Source organism: Corythoichthys intestinalis, chromosome 16, assembly GCF_030265065.1.
Source record: "Corythoichthys intestinalis isolate RoL2023-P3 chromosome 16, ASM3026506v1, whole genome shotgun sequence".
NCBI classification, from domain to species: Eukaryota; Metazoa; Chordata; class Actinopteri; order Syngnathiformes; family Syngnathidae; genus Corythoichthys; species Corythoichthys intestinalis.
In genome coordinates this window covers 4,047,714-4,061,651 of record NC_080410.1, presented here as the reverse complement: position 1 = coordinate 4,061,651, position 13,938 = coordinate 4,047,714, and the positions used below count along the sequence as shown (strand labels likewise).

The window sequence follows — 13,938 nt, the reverse complement described above, 5'->3', positions numbered from 1 at the left end:
GAATCGCGAATAATCTCAAGAATCGGAAATTTCGCACACTTCTACTGTCTAATTAGGACATAGCTCCAACGTCTTTGCGAGGACAGTAAGACTTAAAATACTTGTTTTTGGATAGTTATTTTGAGATTCAGGCAGTATTTAGGGGTACTTAAAGCAATAATTCGGTTAGGAACAACTCGTTCGCACCCGGGGACTATCTGTATATGCAAAATCAGCACCATTCGCTGTATTTTTCTTACGATCTATTTTCGGGACGATCCACAAACCGCTCAATCTAAGGTTACAAATCACAGTGCGATGTGTATGTGTTTTTAATTTTTAAATTTTCCCCCCCAAAGAACTCTGAAGGTAAAGGAGACTCCAAAGGAAAGAAGACTCCTAAGAAGCCGCTTAAAATACTGGATGAGGATGATGAGGATCTCAGTGCCTTGAGGGACCCCTCTGAGAAGGTCAGTAAGACACTAACAGACTAGGTCAAACGTATGTCTGTGTTGTCAATTATTCATCAAGGAGCCACACTAAGCTTTAGACCACATATAGACTCACACGGTGCAGACCCCTGAAAACGGCTTCAAATGTGAAAAGTAAACCACTTGCTAGAACATCAGTATGTTCCCTGACATGAAAGGAACAGAAATATGCAGGAGTTATGGTAAGTAGATTTTAAGCCTCTATGCTTTCTAATGTTTGATACAAAACTCTCCTTTTTAGAAGCCAGATTTTTCTCTCTTTTTTTTTTTTTAAAGATTAGTGAGCACTTAATTTAATAATACATCTAGTGGGCACTAAATTTGTTTTTCATGCTGTCGGATACCCCATGTTGAATTCCACAAAAAGGCGTAAATGTGATTGGTCACGCTTGTTGCTCCACTAGCGAGGCACTCCAATGCATCTGCAAAAAGACCAAAATTGCTTGAAGTTCCTTTGAGTTGTGGGAGGACAAATGCAAACAGGTCAAGTTAACAAGTTGTGATTTTCTTTTTCAAACTGAGACAAATTGCACAGGCAGCGTGTCTGAAAGGATTTAAAGACCATACGACATGAGAAAAAAAGTTATTATTATTATATAATATATATTATATATATAATATTATATATATAATATGATTATTATGTGAATTAGAATCATATTTTGAGACGATTCGACTATATACAACAATTTAGCAAAGCGCAGATGACGAGAAAATAGTCTTTTAATCTGCTGATTAGCCACGCAGACCATTATAGGGCTTTAGCGTCCCCAACAGGTGGATGACGTCAGCGGGAGACTGGGCTCATCGGTTTTACTATTCAGCCCATTGAAGGGGAATTATTCAGAACGAGGAAAACGCAACGAAGAGAGCCACAAAACGTCATTGTTTCAGTCTCTCTACTCCAATATTTTTACAGGATATTTTTTTTATCCAAGTATTTATCCCCAATAGCTATATAAATGGCTTGAGAAGGACCAGTCAGCCCGTCGAGGGGGAACTATTCGCAACGAGGAAAACGCGACGAAGAGAGCTGCAAAATGTCATCGTTTCTGTCTGTTTACCTCAATATTTTTACAAGATATTCTTTTTATCCAAGTATTTTCCCCAATTCCTAAATAAACGGCATGGTCATGACAAATAACAGTCTTGTGCTAAACGGAATATGAAATAATAAAAATGCATTTATTCAGGACGACATGGCAAAATTACTCCATCATGGTCAAAACTGTCGACTTCACCTTTACTTTCGCACCTCCCGAACGATATTTTATGACACCTAAATCGGACATACTGTATGTCATTTCCCTTCCCCGGCTTCGGAGAATGCAAACAAACCAAAAGGCGTGATAGCTAGCCGACACGCTAACCCGAACCGAGTGATGTTTCAAAGTCTTCGAAGCGGAAAATCACGCATAACTCGCCTGGCTTATTTGACATGATGACTGAGTTGTCGATTGTCTTCGCGGATCGGCAAACCGCCTGGCGGAGAGCAATTTACAATTCGTTCCCCGGAGGAGGGTGGCTGCAGTTGTTGTGCAGCTAACGTGCTAATGTGCATGAGGAGAGCTTTTTACATGCTTATCAATGATCAAACGTAAGTAGTCCTTTATTTAAAGAAAGTTTGTAGTGTTTACTTTGTAATAGCTGTATTAATATTTGACATAATACTAAACAAGATGTTTACTCACTTCCTCGTAAGTCCAATGGTCCCACTGTAGTCGGGCTTGTTTTGGCCAATATCCACGGTGAATGGGAACCTTTTGAAACTCCAAAAAGGCGCATACGCCTCTGCCTCATACAGAATGATTTTTCTACAGCCGTTTGGCTGGCGTGATGCAAAAAATAAACGTATTAATCGGCAAAATCAGCTGAATCCTTCGTCCTCATACACAACAGTACGCTGTATAGCGAAGAGGACGTCTTCTACCGTACACGTCACAGCGCCCTCCTCCTCAATGCAAGACCGAAGCCGGAAGTCACTCATTTTCATGGCGCGGGATTAAAAAAACTAAATAAATATAGCGATCGCTTCCACACACATCCAAGCGGTCCATATCATTCAGGAGCAGAAAATACCGCGTGTATTATGAAATAAACATGCTTTTTCGTGTCACATGCACTTTAAGGCATGTTGGATACACACTTATCATGGCTATATATTTCATTCACAGTGCTTTAAAAAAATGATGATTTTCATCTATGTGTTGTGATGAATGTTTTCACGTAACATTTGTAAAGTTAGGAAATGCTAAATATTAAGAGGCAACACTTTTGAAAATCAGTACTACTTTGCTGCTGAAAGTAGCGATGAAAAGCGCGCATGCCCTTTACTGGCTAACTCTAAACCGAAGGGAAAATATAAGTCCGCAATCAATCAGGCCTCATACATGAATAATGGAAGAATGGATAATAAAAGTGTACACAACCTCAGCGACAACAGCAACATGACCGGTGACTTGACTTTAAATTGTCAAACAATGGCTGTATGCGACTGAGATCATTGGTCTTCATAAAACAAGCTAACCTTGACACTGAACCGGTAGCAAAAAAATGCAGTTCATTTTTTCGCGGAATTATCTTTCAGCATTATCGTAAAATCTGTTTTCATTGGGACATTGTGAATTTATAATATGTTAGCATTTTAATAGAGATGTAATGAAAAAATTTGGCGCTGAAAATTTTCGGCCAAAAATAGCTAAAATTGCATTTTCAGATTCCAACGTTTACTGCCGAAAAGTGTGAAGAACCTTAGTATCCTTGTGATGCCGTAATCAAAACACAGAGAGCTAACACTTTCACTTTTTTTACGCGACTTCAACACCCCCTCTGCCAGTCGCAGTTTAATTTCGGCCGGGAGCGACTTTGGTCGGCTTGGTCTCCGCTAGAACTCAGCCCACTCGCCTTGCTCTCAATCCACTCCACTTGTTACACAAGAAAACACCAGGTCTGTTTTAAGTAGTAAGAGGGATTGTAATAGCCTTGTAAAGAGCTTTACTAGTTTGGGCGAAAATGGAAGAGCTTTTTCTTGTGAACTACAGTTCCACACAAACGTACCTCGAGATCTCATTTAGCTTAGCTTAGGCGTGAGACCCACGAGTGTCCTAAACTTGCCGTGACGTGTATGTCTACGTCCACCATGCAAAATGCTTTGATGACCCCAGTGCTCGCTGCCACTGGGAACGCACCCTCCCAGTGGCGGTTTAAAGGGGGGCCCCACAGGGGAACTGGCCCCCTCGCTAATTTTAATGAAGTGCCCCGGTTCCCCATATCGTTACAAAGCATGGCAGTCGGCGAATCCTTCTTTTCTGAAGTGAGAGAGAATGAGATGTTTTTTCTAGAGCATGTTAAATATTATTGCTACTTAAGTGTACTTATGTAAAATGACTTTTCAAAAAAGTAAATGAAATTATTGTTCCATGCATTCTTACTTCCACATTACGCTTAAATTCAAAATTATTAAAAACTTGACTGGTTTTTACCAGTTGTAGTTCTTACCAGATGTTTTTATCGCCTCATGCAGGATAAGCTGCGTATTGCCTTGTTGCCCAAAACAAACACTGAACAAAGATGGCAGCAACACTTATAGAATTGACACTGCACTTTCCCATGGAGTTTTAGAATTCTTTCAAACTAAATTTCCCGAGCCTCCGGGGTTGTAGAACCAATGCCAAGGCTAAGGGCAGTTATCGGAAAATAATGAAATATATATTTTTAAAATTAATTATGTGCATGTGTATTTTTCAGCCTTTAGAGTCTTTTGCCGAAGTTTTTCCCAATATTCAGTTTTTGGTTTCAGCCAAGAATTTATCTTTCAGTACATCCCTGCATTTTTACCAATGTGTTATAGGTAGAAAAAGTGAGAGAACAAACACTTCTTTCACCCTGCCTAGAAAATAAACTCTTACATTACAGAGACAAACGGTTCTAAGGCAAAATCAGCCCAAGTCACAAACTCGCAATAACTGGGAGTTGGCATGCACATACCACCATTCAACTTTTGACTAAACAGTCTACTAGAAGTTCCCATGACGGCATTTGCTGGTTTGAAGGTTTACCGCGTCAGCTAAACTTGTAGCCAGCGACTTCCTGCTTCAAAGTGCGAACACTACGTGAATGTTGAGAAAATGTGAGAATCGAAGGCGATGGCTCAATTAAATTTTATCCCCCTCCTCAAAAAAAATCGGCTGTGTGGGATTTGTTCGCGTACAAAAAAGGCAAGGACATGAAAGCGCTTAAAAAGAGTGACCAGTCTTGAATGAGAAATACTTCCAATATACTGTAACTTCCACTTTACAAGAAACTACCTATCACATTTTGATAAAGTCGAAGTGCATTACATTATTTTTTATCACTCTTTAAATTGCATTTGCAGCCACCGACGAGTTAGCAATAGCCTTATGCATTTCGTACGGCTGTCCAAAAGCATCATTTTCCACAAAATATCGATTATTAAAAAAAAAACAGGTGCAACCTGCAGCCTGTAAAAGCTTTGTGTTTTTAACTTGAATATGTACTTGGATTTAATTTTTATACATACAGTGGACCTCACCTCACCTTACTAGTTTTTGATACGAGCATCACCACAAGAGAAATGAGTCTCATTAATAGAACAAATTTTCACAGTATACAAGCGCCTGAAAAGCCTCTCTCGCTTGTAGTACTGCAACGATTAATCGATTAACTTGAGTAATTCGATTAGGGGGAAAAAAGATTGGAATCAAATTTTGCCACTACGTGGATTCGTTGTAATGGTTTGTTTTGAAAGTGTTTGCATTGTTTTATTGATTTGGTTGGATATACTGCCCTCTTGTGGCAACAGTGAAAATGACATACTTCATCTAACATGGCTGAATCCAGCTACTCCTTGTTAACGCCAACATAATGTAGGTAACATAAGTTTATCACATAAGTCATAACGTAACATAAGTTTTTGTTTGAGCTGATGTGTTTATGTATTATATTCTTTATTTAGTTTAGAAGTATATTTAGTATTTTTTTGTGGGAATATGTGTTTGAACGATTTGTTAGGAGCATTGTAAAAAAAAAAAAAAAAAGTAGCAATGTACAGCATTTAAGCTAGCGGACTTTTGCAAGTTAGCCAAGTGGTCTTTTGTTGTACTTTATTTCTTTATTTAAGGATCCCCATTAGTCTCTACCAAAGTAGAGACTATTCTTCCTGGGGTCCATTCACAGTAATTTTACAACATATACAAAACAATACTGTACTTAAAGACCAAATGTGAAGTAAATTCATAAAATGCCAAATAGGGTCACAATTAAAGTAATTAAACATTGTCCAACAAATAAAGCATGAAAAAAATAATTTATGTTGTATATTTGACAAAATAATCGCATTTCCGAAGTTCGAGCCTGATAGAGGAAGAATCCCGGAAGTGATGCGTCACACCGAGAACGGGGATGGCAGCGCTCCATACGGCCGCCATACAAAGTCCTTCAAACAATGATTCAAACAACAATATAAGGGATTCATCGCACGCAAGTGAGGAGATCCAAGTTTTTGAAGAGTTGGAGGAAGAGGAGGAGGTTGGAATTTTATGTTGGACCGTACATGTATTAGCCAGACGCTAATCAGGATGCAAACAATGTGCCCAAACTACCTGACATGGAATGAAGACAAGACCCATCGAGATTACAAGATTGGTAAGATATAGGCTGTTATTATTTTTATGATTTGAAGCATGTCAGGTAAATAAACCACCTACTATTGCCTGGGATAAAAGAAATGTTTTGACGAATCCCCGATCATGTTGTGGAATAAACAGTAGAAGCTAGCGACGTTAGCTTTTATTTACCTGACATGTTTCAGCGAACACTTCCGCCTTCGGACCCTCTGACGAAGGCGGGAGTGTTCGCCGAAACAGGTAAATAAACCACCTACTATTGCCTGGGATAAATGAAAAGTTTTGACGAATAGGCAAAATGAACTCAATACAACTATGATCGGGGACTGCCACGAGTTAGCTTACGGCCAACGTCGCTAGTTTCTACTGTTCATTCCACAACACGATCGGGGTTTTGCCTCGAGCTACCTTTCGGGTAACGTACCCTTACCTACCCTTACCTACCCCGTAACCTTTACTGTTCATTCCACAACAGTTGGCAGCTCTGCTTTGACAAAGTCATCAGTCATCTATCCAAAAATCACACTTCTTTGCAAATCCTTGATCATAAGCAGACCGGTTGAGGAGGCAGGCATCTTCGAAGTGTTTGTAGCAGAGGACACTACTCGATGATGGCGTGAAATTCATTCGCTTCGTGCGAACTAAAGATGGCCATTTACGTGCCGTGCTATCCTTTGGCCACTTATACAGCTTTTCTTTAGATTGAGAACAATACATCGTCACACACCGCCGTGGCATCTTACCGAGAAGCAATGCAACAATACTGTTCTATGGCAGACTTCCCTCGCAGTTCTCTGTGTGACGTAATTTCCAAAGATTCCGAAGATTGTCGAAGAAAAGCATTTTCGTTGTCAAGGGCGTTGATATGGGTTAAACAAAGAATCTTGGAAGGGTTGCGTTAAAAAAACAAAAAACAAATATGCTTATAATTGTTTAGCCATTTATATTATTCAAAAACATGGTTGGCCAACCTTACTTCACATTTGGTCTTTAAATTTAGTTTGTTTTTTTTTTTTTTTTTATGTCATCTGAGTTTAAGCTCAGGTATTTTTTTTCTAAATGCAATTATTGCTCTTTGAAATGAAAGTGCAATTCTACATCGTTTGAAGAAACACTCGGGTATTTTATTTTGTAATTGCATTTAATACTCCTTTGAAAATGTCATTTTAGCAAGCAAAGATAAATATTATTCCAAGCATAAACACTTGTTTGTTTTGCATTTCCTGAAATTTATTCTCCAACACCATTAAATGTTAGTATTCGGATGACTTGATTATTCAAACTAATTGATAGATTAAACAATTACCTAAATACAGTGGTACCTTGACATACGATCGCTTCGACACGCGATTTTTTCGACATCCGACGTAAAATTTGACTCGCCATTTGTTTCTACGTCCGACGATATGCTCGAAATATGACCTATGACGGCACCGCAGTCTCTTTGTTTGCCCACAAGATGGACGCAGGGCATATTTTCTTGAGAGAAATCAACATTGGTTCCAACCATGTTAGTGCTGCAGGTGGTGAATAAAAGGGAAAAAAGTGATGCTTACCATTGACATGAACATGGATATGATAGAAAAATATGAGCGTGGAGTGTGCATCCATGATATGGCTCAACAACACAGCCGTAGACTGTCTATGATCTAGGCGGTCCCCCTCCGTTTGCCAGTCTTTATAAGTTAAGGTGGCATTTATTATTGTACTAACATCGCCAAAGAAATCGCTAGCTTTGTCAGGTTTCTAATGATTTATTCCATCAACTTGTGCAACACAACGGGCTTCTGTCCCCCGCTGCAAATAAACAAAACGAAAGTAAAAAGGCTTCGTCAAGTCAGCCACGCGGTGCGTTCAGGTACATCAAAAAGCGTCCGCCACATTAGAACCCGGTTTTTTATTATTATATTAACATTCCATTTTTTTTAAATGAATCATTTTTTTGTTTTGCTCTTTGTAATTGGTATTTGCAATAGTAACATCAGTATTTATTAAGAATTTAGGTTTTAGGGCTGTGGAATGAATTAATTCAATTATATTGTATTCTTATGGGAAAATCCTGCTCGACATACAACCATTTCGACTAACAAACAAGGTTCTGGAACGAATTAACTTCGTATGTAGAGGTACCACTGTAATTGATACCTGCAGCCCTATTACCAACTTTTTTATACTTTTAATTTTGTTTTGTTTTTCAGATTATTTAGTCTAAAAAAATATGCCTTGAATTATTATTTAGAGTCATGGCAAGTATTGCACGTATTAACTGGAATTCAATAATTTCGTATGGAGAAAATACATTGATGACATGAGCCAATTCACGTTATGTGCTTGGTCTTGGAACGGATTCTGCTTGTATCATGAGGGTCTACTGTACATTTTTTCCATATTTTCTAATTCAGTAGTTACATGAGTATAAATTTTTGCAGTTTTTTTTTTTTTTTTTTTTTTTTTTTTTTTGTATTTGTATTTGTGTGTCTCACACTAGAGTTCATATAGACATTGTTTTTAAATCTTCAAAACTTTCTGGGTTCAGACACAATTGGCACCCCACGTAAATCTCAGCAAATTCACCCTTTGTTTTAAAGGTGAATATGTGTCTCTCTCCTTTTTGAAGGACTTAACTGACTCTGACCCCGAGCCGTCCACTATTGAGAGGCTGGGGGCTGTTCCTGGATTCAAATGGGAAAGCAGTGTAGGTGAACCTACCCCATACCAACTTCCCACCAAGCTTGCCTTGCCTTGCCCTTTCACTACCTAACTTAACCCTTGGCTTTGATGACCAACTTTGCAGTCCTTTCCCTTCTGATCTTTTGGTGTGTGACCTTGACCACTGATTCTGTTTGATTGCCCTTTTGGTTTGGATGAATTTCATTGTGTTGACGCTTCAAAATGGTTGGTTTGTTTGAGTTGATCCAAAAAATGTTGTTGTCATTGTTACCTAACCACCAAGCCTTTCTCTTTCAAGCATGGTTTGTTGCTCTGTTTTGGGGTTTAGCCAAACCTAATCTGTGATATCAGCACTTTATGGTTAGGTGTAGATTTAGTTTTAAATTTTGACATACTGAAAGACTGAGTTAAAACTACACCACCAAAAGGGTAGTTGATAATTTGACGAAGCAACACATAGAAAACTTGATTGGTTTGATTTCACCTCCCTAAATTATATACAATATAAGATGGATGTTTTATCTCAATATTGTAGCCGTCTTTGTCAAATCTGGGTAATTTTATTTCCCTTAGTTCCTTCCTTATTTGATTAGTTTAAGCCTGTTTTCAATTTTTACATGCACATGAAATTAGTTTTCCCCCCTCCTATCTCATTCTCTAATCAGGATGTATTTCCAAAACCATCAGGGCCACCAGAATGCTCCAACCACTGGCCCGGTGGGGCCAGTAAAAATAATTAGCAGATTTAAAAAAAAAAAAAAAAACCCCGATCAAAGACAACCTTAGTCTATGCAGCCAGCCGTTGCTCTCTGTGGGGCGTAAACACACCTTGTTCACTTGTTCGCAACCTAATGACTGCTGCTGATTGATTGTCAGCATCTCAGTACCCACCTAACGTTATACTACAAGATACAGTATGTTTCTGAAACCCCCAGCACCCGGGGGAAAAAGACCACTCAAGAAAAAGCCACCGGAGGAGTTGAGGGAAAGCGAAATTCCATATGGAAAAAAAGAAAATTTAAGGCCCAGTGGCAAAACCGCTTGAATTGGCTCTTCACCAGCTACATGAGTTGGACCACGCCTCTTGTTTGTACATTATGTGTTTATGGAATTGGAATAGGAATATTTGCACAAGATTCATGTTTTTGCACCATTTTGCTGCACTTGTAATTAAATCTACTTCGAAAACGTAAATTTTATTCATGTTATTCAATCAGATTGTTCTTTTTCATGATTATTTGCTCAATAACTGCAGCGTTGACCTAGGCCAGTGGTCTTGATAGTGGGGCCAGTGAACTTCAACTGAACTTGCTAATTTCCTTTTTTTGTCTATGCCTGGTAATACGTTATGAATTTTTATTTTAACTGCTTAATCATCAGATTGGCTTCAGTTAAAATTTTGGAAGCACCTTTCCGCTTAAAAGTATTGTAGTACAGTTGCAGAGTTTTAATAAAAATACAGAAGATGATAGAATATATAGTATAAAATATTCATTTTTAACTGCTCTTTTTTCCACGTCCAAAATAGTTTGGTTTTCATTCACTTGCTCCTAGTAACGGCTATAGAAGTAAAATCCACTCTTACATTTCAAGGACCGTGTATTTGTTTTACAATTTTCAAGTGTTGTAAACTCTACTAAAACCATGCTGTATGTTCTCATCGCATACTGACAGCTAATGGAATTTGTCTCTAGAGACAGACCATCGGCTAGAAGGACTGGTAGTGAATGTGTTTTCTCAGCATGCACATAGACTTGCGACTTGAACTGCCGTTTAGGTATAGTTATTGAGCACTGACTGGTTAAGCATTCTGGGTTCTGTGCACCCCTGTTCACAATGTGAAACAAACTCCTTCCAAAACGTTATTCAAGGTCTTTTTTCTTTAGTTTTTGTAATCTGTTCAATATGTGTGGGGTCTACTGAATTCCTTAATGTAATTCCTGATCATTTGTCCTATCTGGGCACGCTGACTATTTCACACATTCCCCCAAAAAATGCATTTTAAGTATATTAAGGGCTCTGAATTTTACATGAGTCTTAAAGGACGAAGGGAAATTGAGGATAAATTACCTTCGTGTAAATATACCTAGTATAAATATGCAACCCACGAATTTCTTAGATCTATGATAACGGAGAAAATAATGTATAAACACAGAAAATGTCAAAACTTAAATGCACTGCCATTTTTGGACGAGTATGACGTCGGTAATACCCAAGCTCCTTTGTTCTTGACGTAACTTATGGACAATTAGCCAGGATTTGTCATTATGTGGATGTGTATTACACATCATAAAAATGAATTCTTTTTTTCATAATGTTAAACGCTATTCTTCTGGGATGTACTTGATCCAAAGCTTCCCTTCTCCTTTAAATTGTTCCAACCTGACCTTACGAGGTCATGCCCTATGGAAATTATAGTTGCATTTTGCTCTCAAGCAACGCAAAGGCAATTGCCATAAAAATATCACAGTAGAACAATTATTACCTAAAATATGTTGAATTGTTCTGAGTATGCTCTAACTTGATAAAATTCTAAAATATAACATTCTAACTTTGCCTTTGCACTTTTGCAGCCTGTGAAGGATGATCCACATTTTCATCACTTCTTGCTTAGCCAGTCTGAAAAGGTAAGAGGAGTATGCAAATTTGTATCCTGATATTTCAAGGACGTTTGCAATGAAGATATTTATGCTGATATGGGAACAAAAATCCTGAACATTGTTCGGGTGAACAGCATTTTTACTTTCACCCAATATTTAAAGTAACCCTTGTTTTCCACTGCAGTGTAAACCATAACACCAAGCCATTGCAATGGATGACTGACAGAGCTTAAGATTGAAACAGATATTGGCCAAGGAGTGTTTGCTGTAAAGTCAAATGTAAAATAGTTTAAAACTTGAACTTTTGTGATGTTGCCATCTGACATGAGGTTGAAATGAATTTTCATTCATAGAAAATGCATCACAACCTGCTGTACATAATGAAATGGAAGAAAAACAAATGACATATGAGAGCATATAAACACACACTTTTTACGTAGCACAAATTATTGTGCTTCAAGTCGCCTCTTGTATAGTTTTTTAATACAGGGGAATTTTACATGGGAGGAAAAAAAGGCTTTCTGCAGTAGGGACAGCACGAACGGTAAATACAAGGATTTCTGCTGTACGGACGGTAAATTCTACCAAATATTTGCTTTGACTTTGCTGAGGACTTGTTGAAGAAATGTATGGATGAGCACAGTCGGGAAAAGCCTCAAAAGGCAGGTTAGCCCATTTTTTGCCAAACTGTTTCATTGTAGATGTGCGCTAGAGAAATGAGATCAAAGAAAGGCGAATGGAGAAAAAGACCTCTGATTAGGGAAGCCTTTGCATTTCAAATCGCCAAACCTAAAAGATGAAACGGCCTTTATCAGAATATTTGTCATTGTTATGTAACTGTTAATATGATTAATGATTGGCCCTTACATTGATTTCTCAGCCGCTTTGTTCTGATTGACATGGTGAGTCTTCTACCAATGAAAACACTAAATCCAATGGTCAAATTTCTTAACTTAGACTGTTAGCCTCCAGTCTGCTCTGGCTTTCCAACACATAAGAGTCATCGCTCCAACTATCTTTGTTGCTAACTGAATCCGTTTTTTTTTTTTTTCGCAGCCCAAAATTGATAAGCCCTTTTCTGGCATTCAGACACATCCAGGCTAGCAGTCTAAATTATATCCAGCACAAAAAAAGGGCTATAACTGATGTCACATTTGTCACAAAATGGCAGAGTTTTCTAAGCCTGTCGTGATATGCTGTAAGTCAATTTATTGTACTGTAAATAAAAATGAGGTTGGTAACTTTCCCGTCTGCGATTTATGCGTGCATGCATACATTTGTGCGAGACTACATCTTGTTGTTTGAAGCTGAACAAAATTTTAAAAAACAAAACATTTCCCTCCTTCATACCAACTAAAGACTGTTTTTTGCCCCCTTAAATGCCACACCAGTCCACGTTTTGCTAAATATTCCAAAATTCTCGGTAAGCATATAACTACAGTTGTAAACAAAATTGAGTTGGGGTAAAAAGTTACATTAACTCAGGTTACTTGTTTCGTCTCTGCTGAATAAATGTGAGTAGGCTACAATTGTAAATACAAATTTACAATACAAGTATGTCAAATGTATGTGGACTAAGGCTGCCGCGATATGCAATAAGTCAATTTATCGCACAGTATATAAAAATGGGGTTGGTAATTTTCCTGGCTGCAGTCTATTGGCGCTTGTGTGTGTTTGCGTATGCTGCGTGCACTTGGCACAGGTGTGTTGATTGCATGACACTCCAGTTCCTTTAGCAGATATTTATTGGTCATCAACACACCGTATAATTAAAGTTCAGACATTCAAAATAAGGAAACTTTTAAACGTTAGCATTGCTACATTGAGGCTAATGGAAAAACCGGAAAAACCACTGTAGCCCGCTATAAAACATTGGCTATCTTCTCCAAACGCAGACTTGTGGTGAAAAGGTGACTTGCAAAAATTCGTGACACAACATGCATTACATTTATATATATATATATATATGCTTTTTTAACTGCTTTTAAAGCTTATAGAAATTTGCTGACATGCGCATTTTTCAGGAAAAGATGACAGTCATTTTGGATCAAATAAACACTTGATTGGCTGAGTTTCTCGCTGATTTCATATTCTGCACTTGGGTAGCTCTCAAATGATTATGCAGGGTTTTGCATTCTGTTTTTTTTATTTATTTATTTATTTATTTTTAAACTAGTATTTTTAATATGCCGTAATTTTTGGACTATAAGCCGTTTTTTCCCCCTCATTTTGAATCCTGCGGTTTATAGTCCAGTGTAGCTTATTTGTTGATTTATTTGGGTTAAAAGGTAACACTTTGACAGCGGCATCAGAAGAGCTGCCAGAAGACAGGTCATAATTGTGACATGCCACTGTCATGGGCATTAATGAATGCTTAAGACAGATGTCATGAAGTGTCATCTGGCAAATTATCACTAAGGCTAGGTTCATATCGCAGGGCTTAATGCACAAATCCGATTTTTTGTCATAACTTTTTTTGGGCGTGCTCTTTCAGACTGCCTTTGTCCATTTAGCCATTCAATTATTTCGCATGCGCACTAATTCAGAGTCCGA

The 13,938-nt window shown here is 38.0% G+C and overlaps 1 protein-coding gene across 3 annotated transcripts in view; it reads left to right on the top strand.

Annotated features, from left to right (window-relative positions):
* The window catches only part of glyr1 (glyoxylate reductase 1 homolog (Arabidopsis)), an 85,189-nt gene that overhangs the window by 11,058 nt on the left and 60,193 nt on the right, over positions 1-13,938 (top strand). Inside the window, exons 5-7 of one of the 3 annotated variants that reach the window (XM_057861213.1) lie at positions 339-449; positions 8,733-8,810; positions 11,359-11,412. In XM_057861213.1, the coding sequence (XP_057717196.1) occupies positions 339-449; positions 8,733-8,810; positions 11,359-11,412 (243 nt within the window). The remainder of the gene's footprint in view (positions 1-338; positions 450-8,732; positions 8,811-11,358; positions 11,413-13,938) is intronic. The other 2 variants (XM_057861214.1, XM_057861215.1) reach the window with 2 other exon arrangements.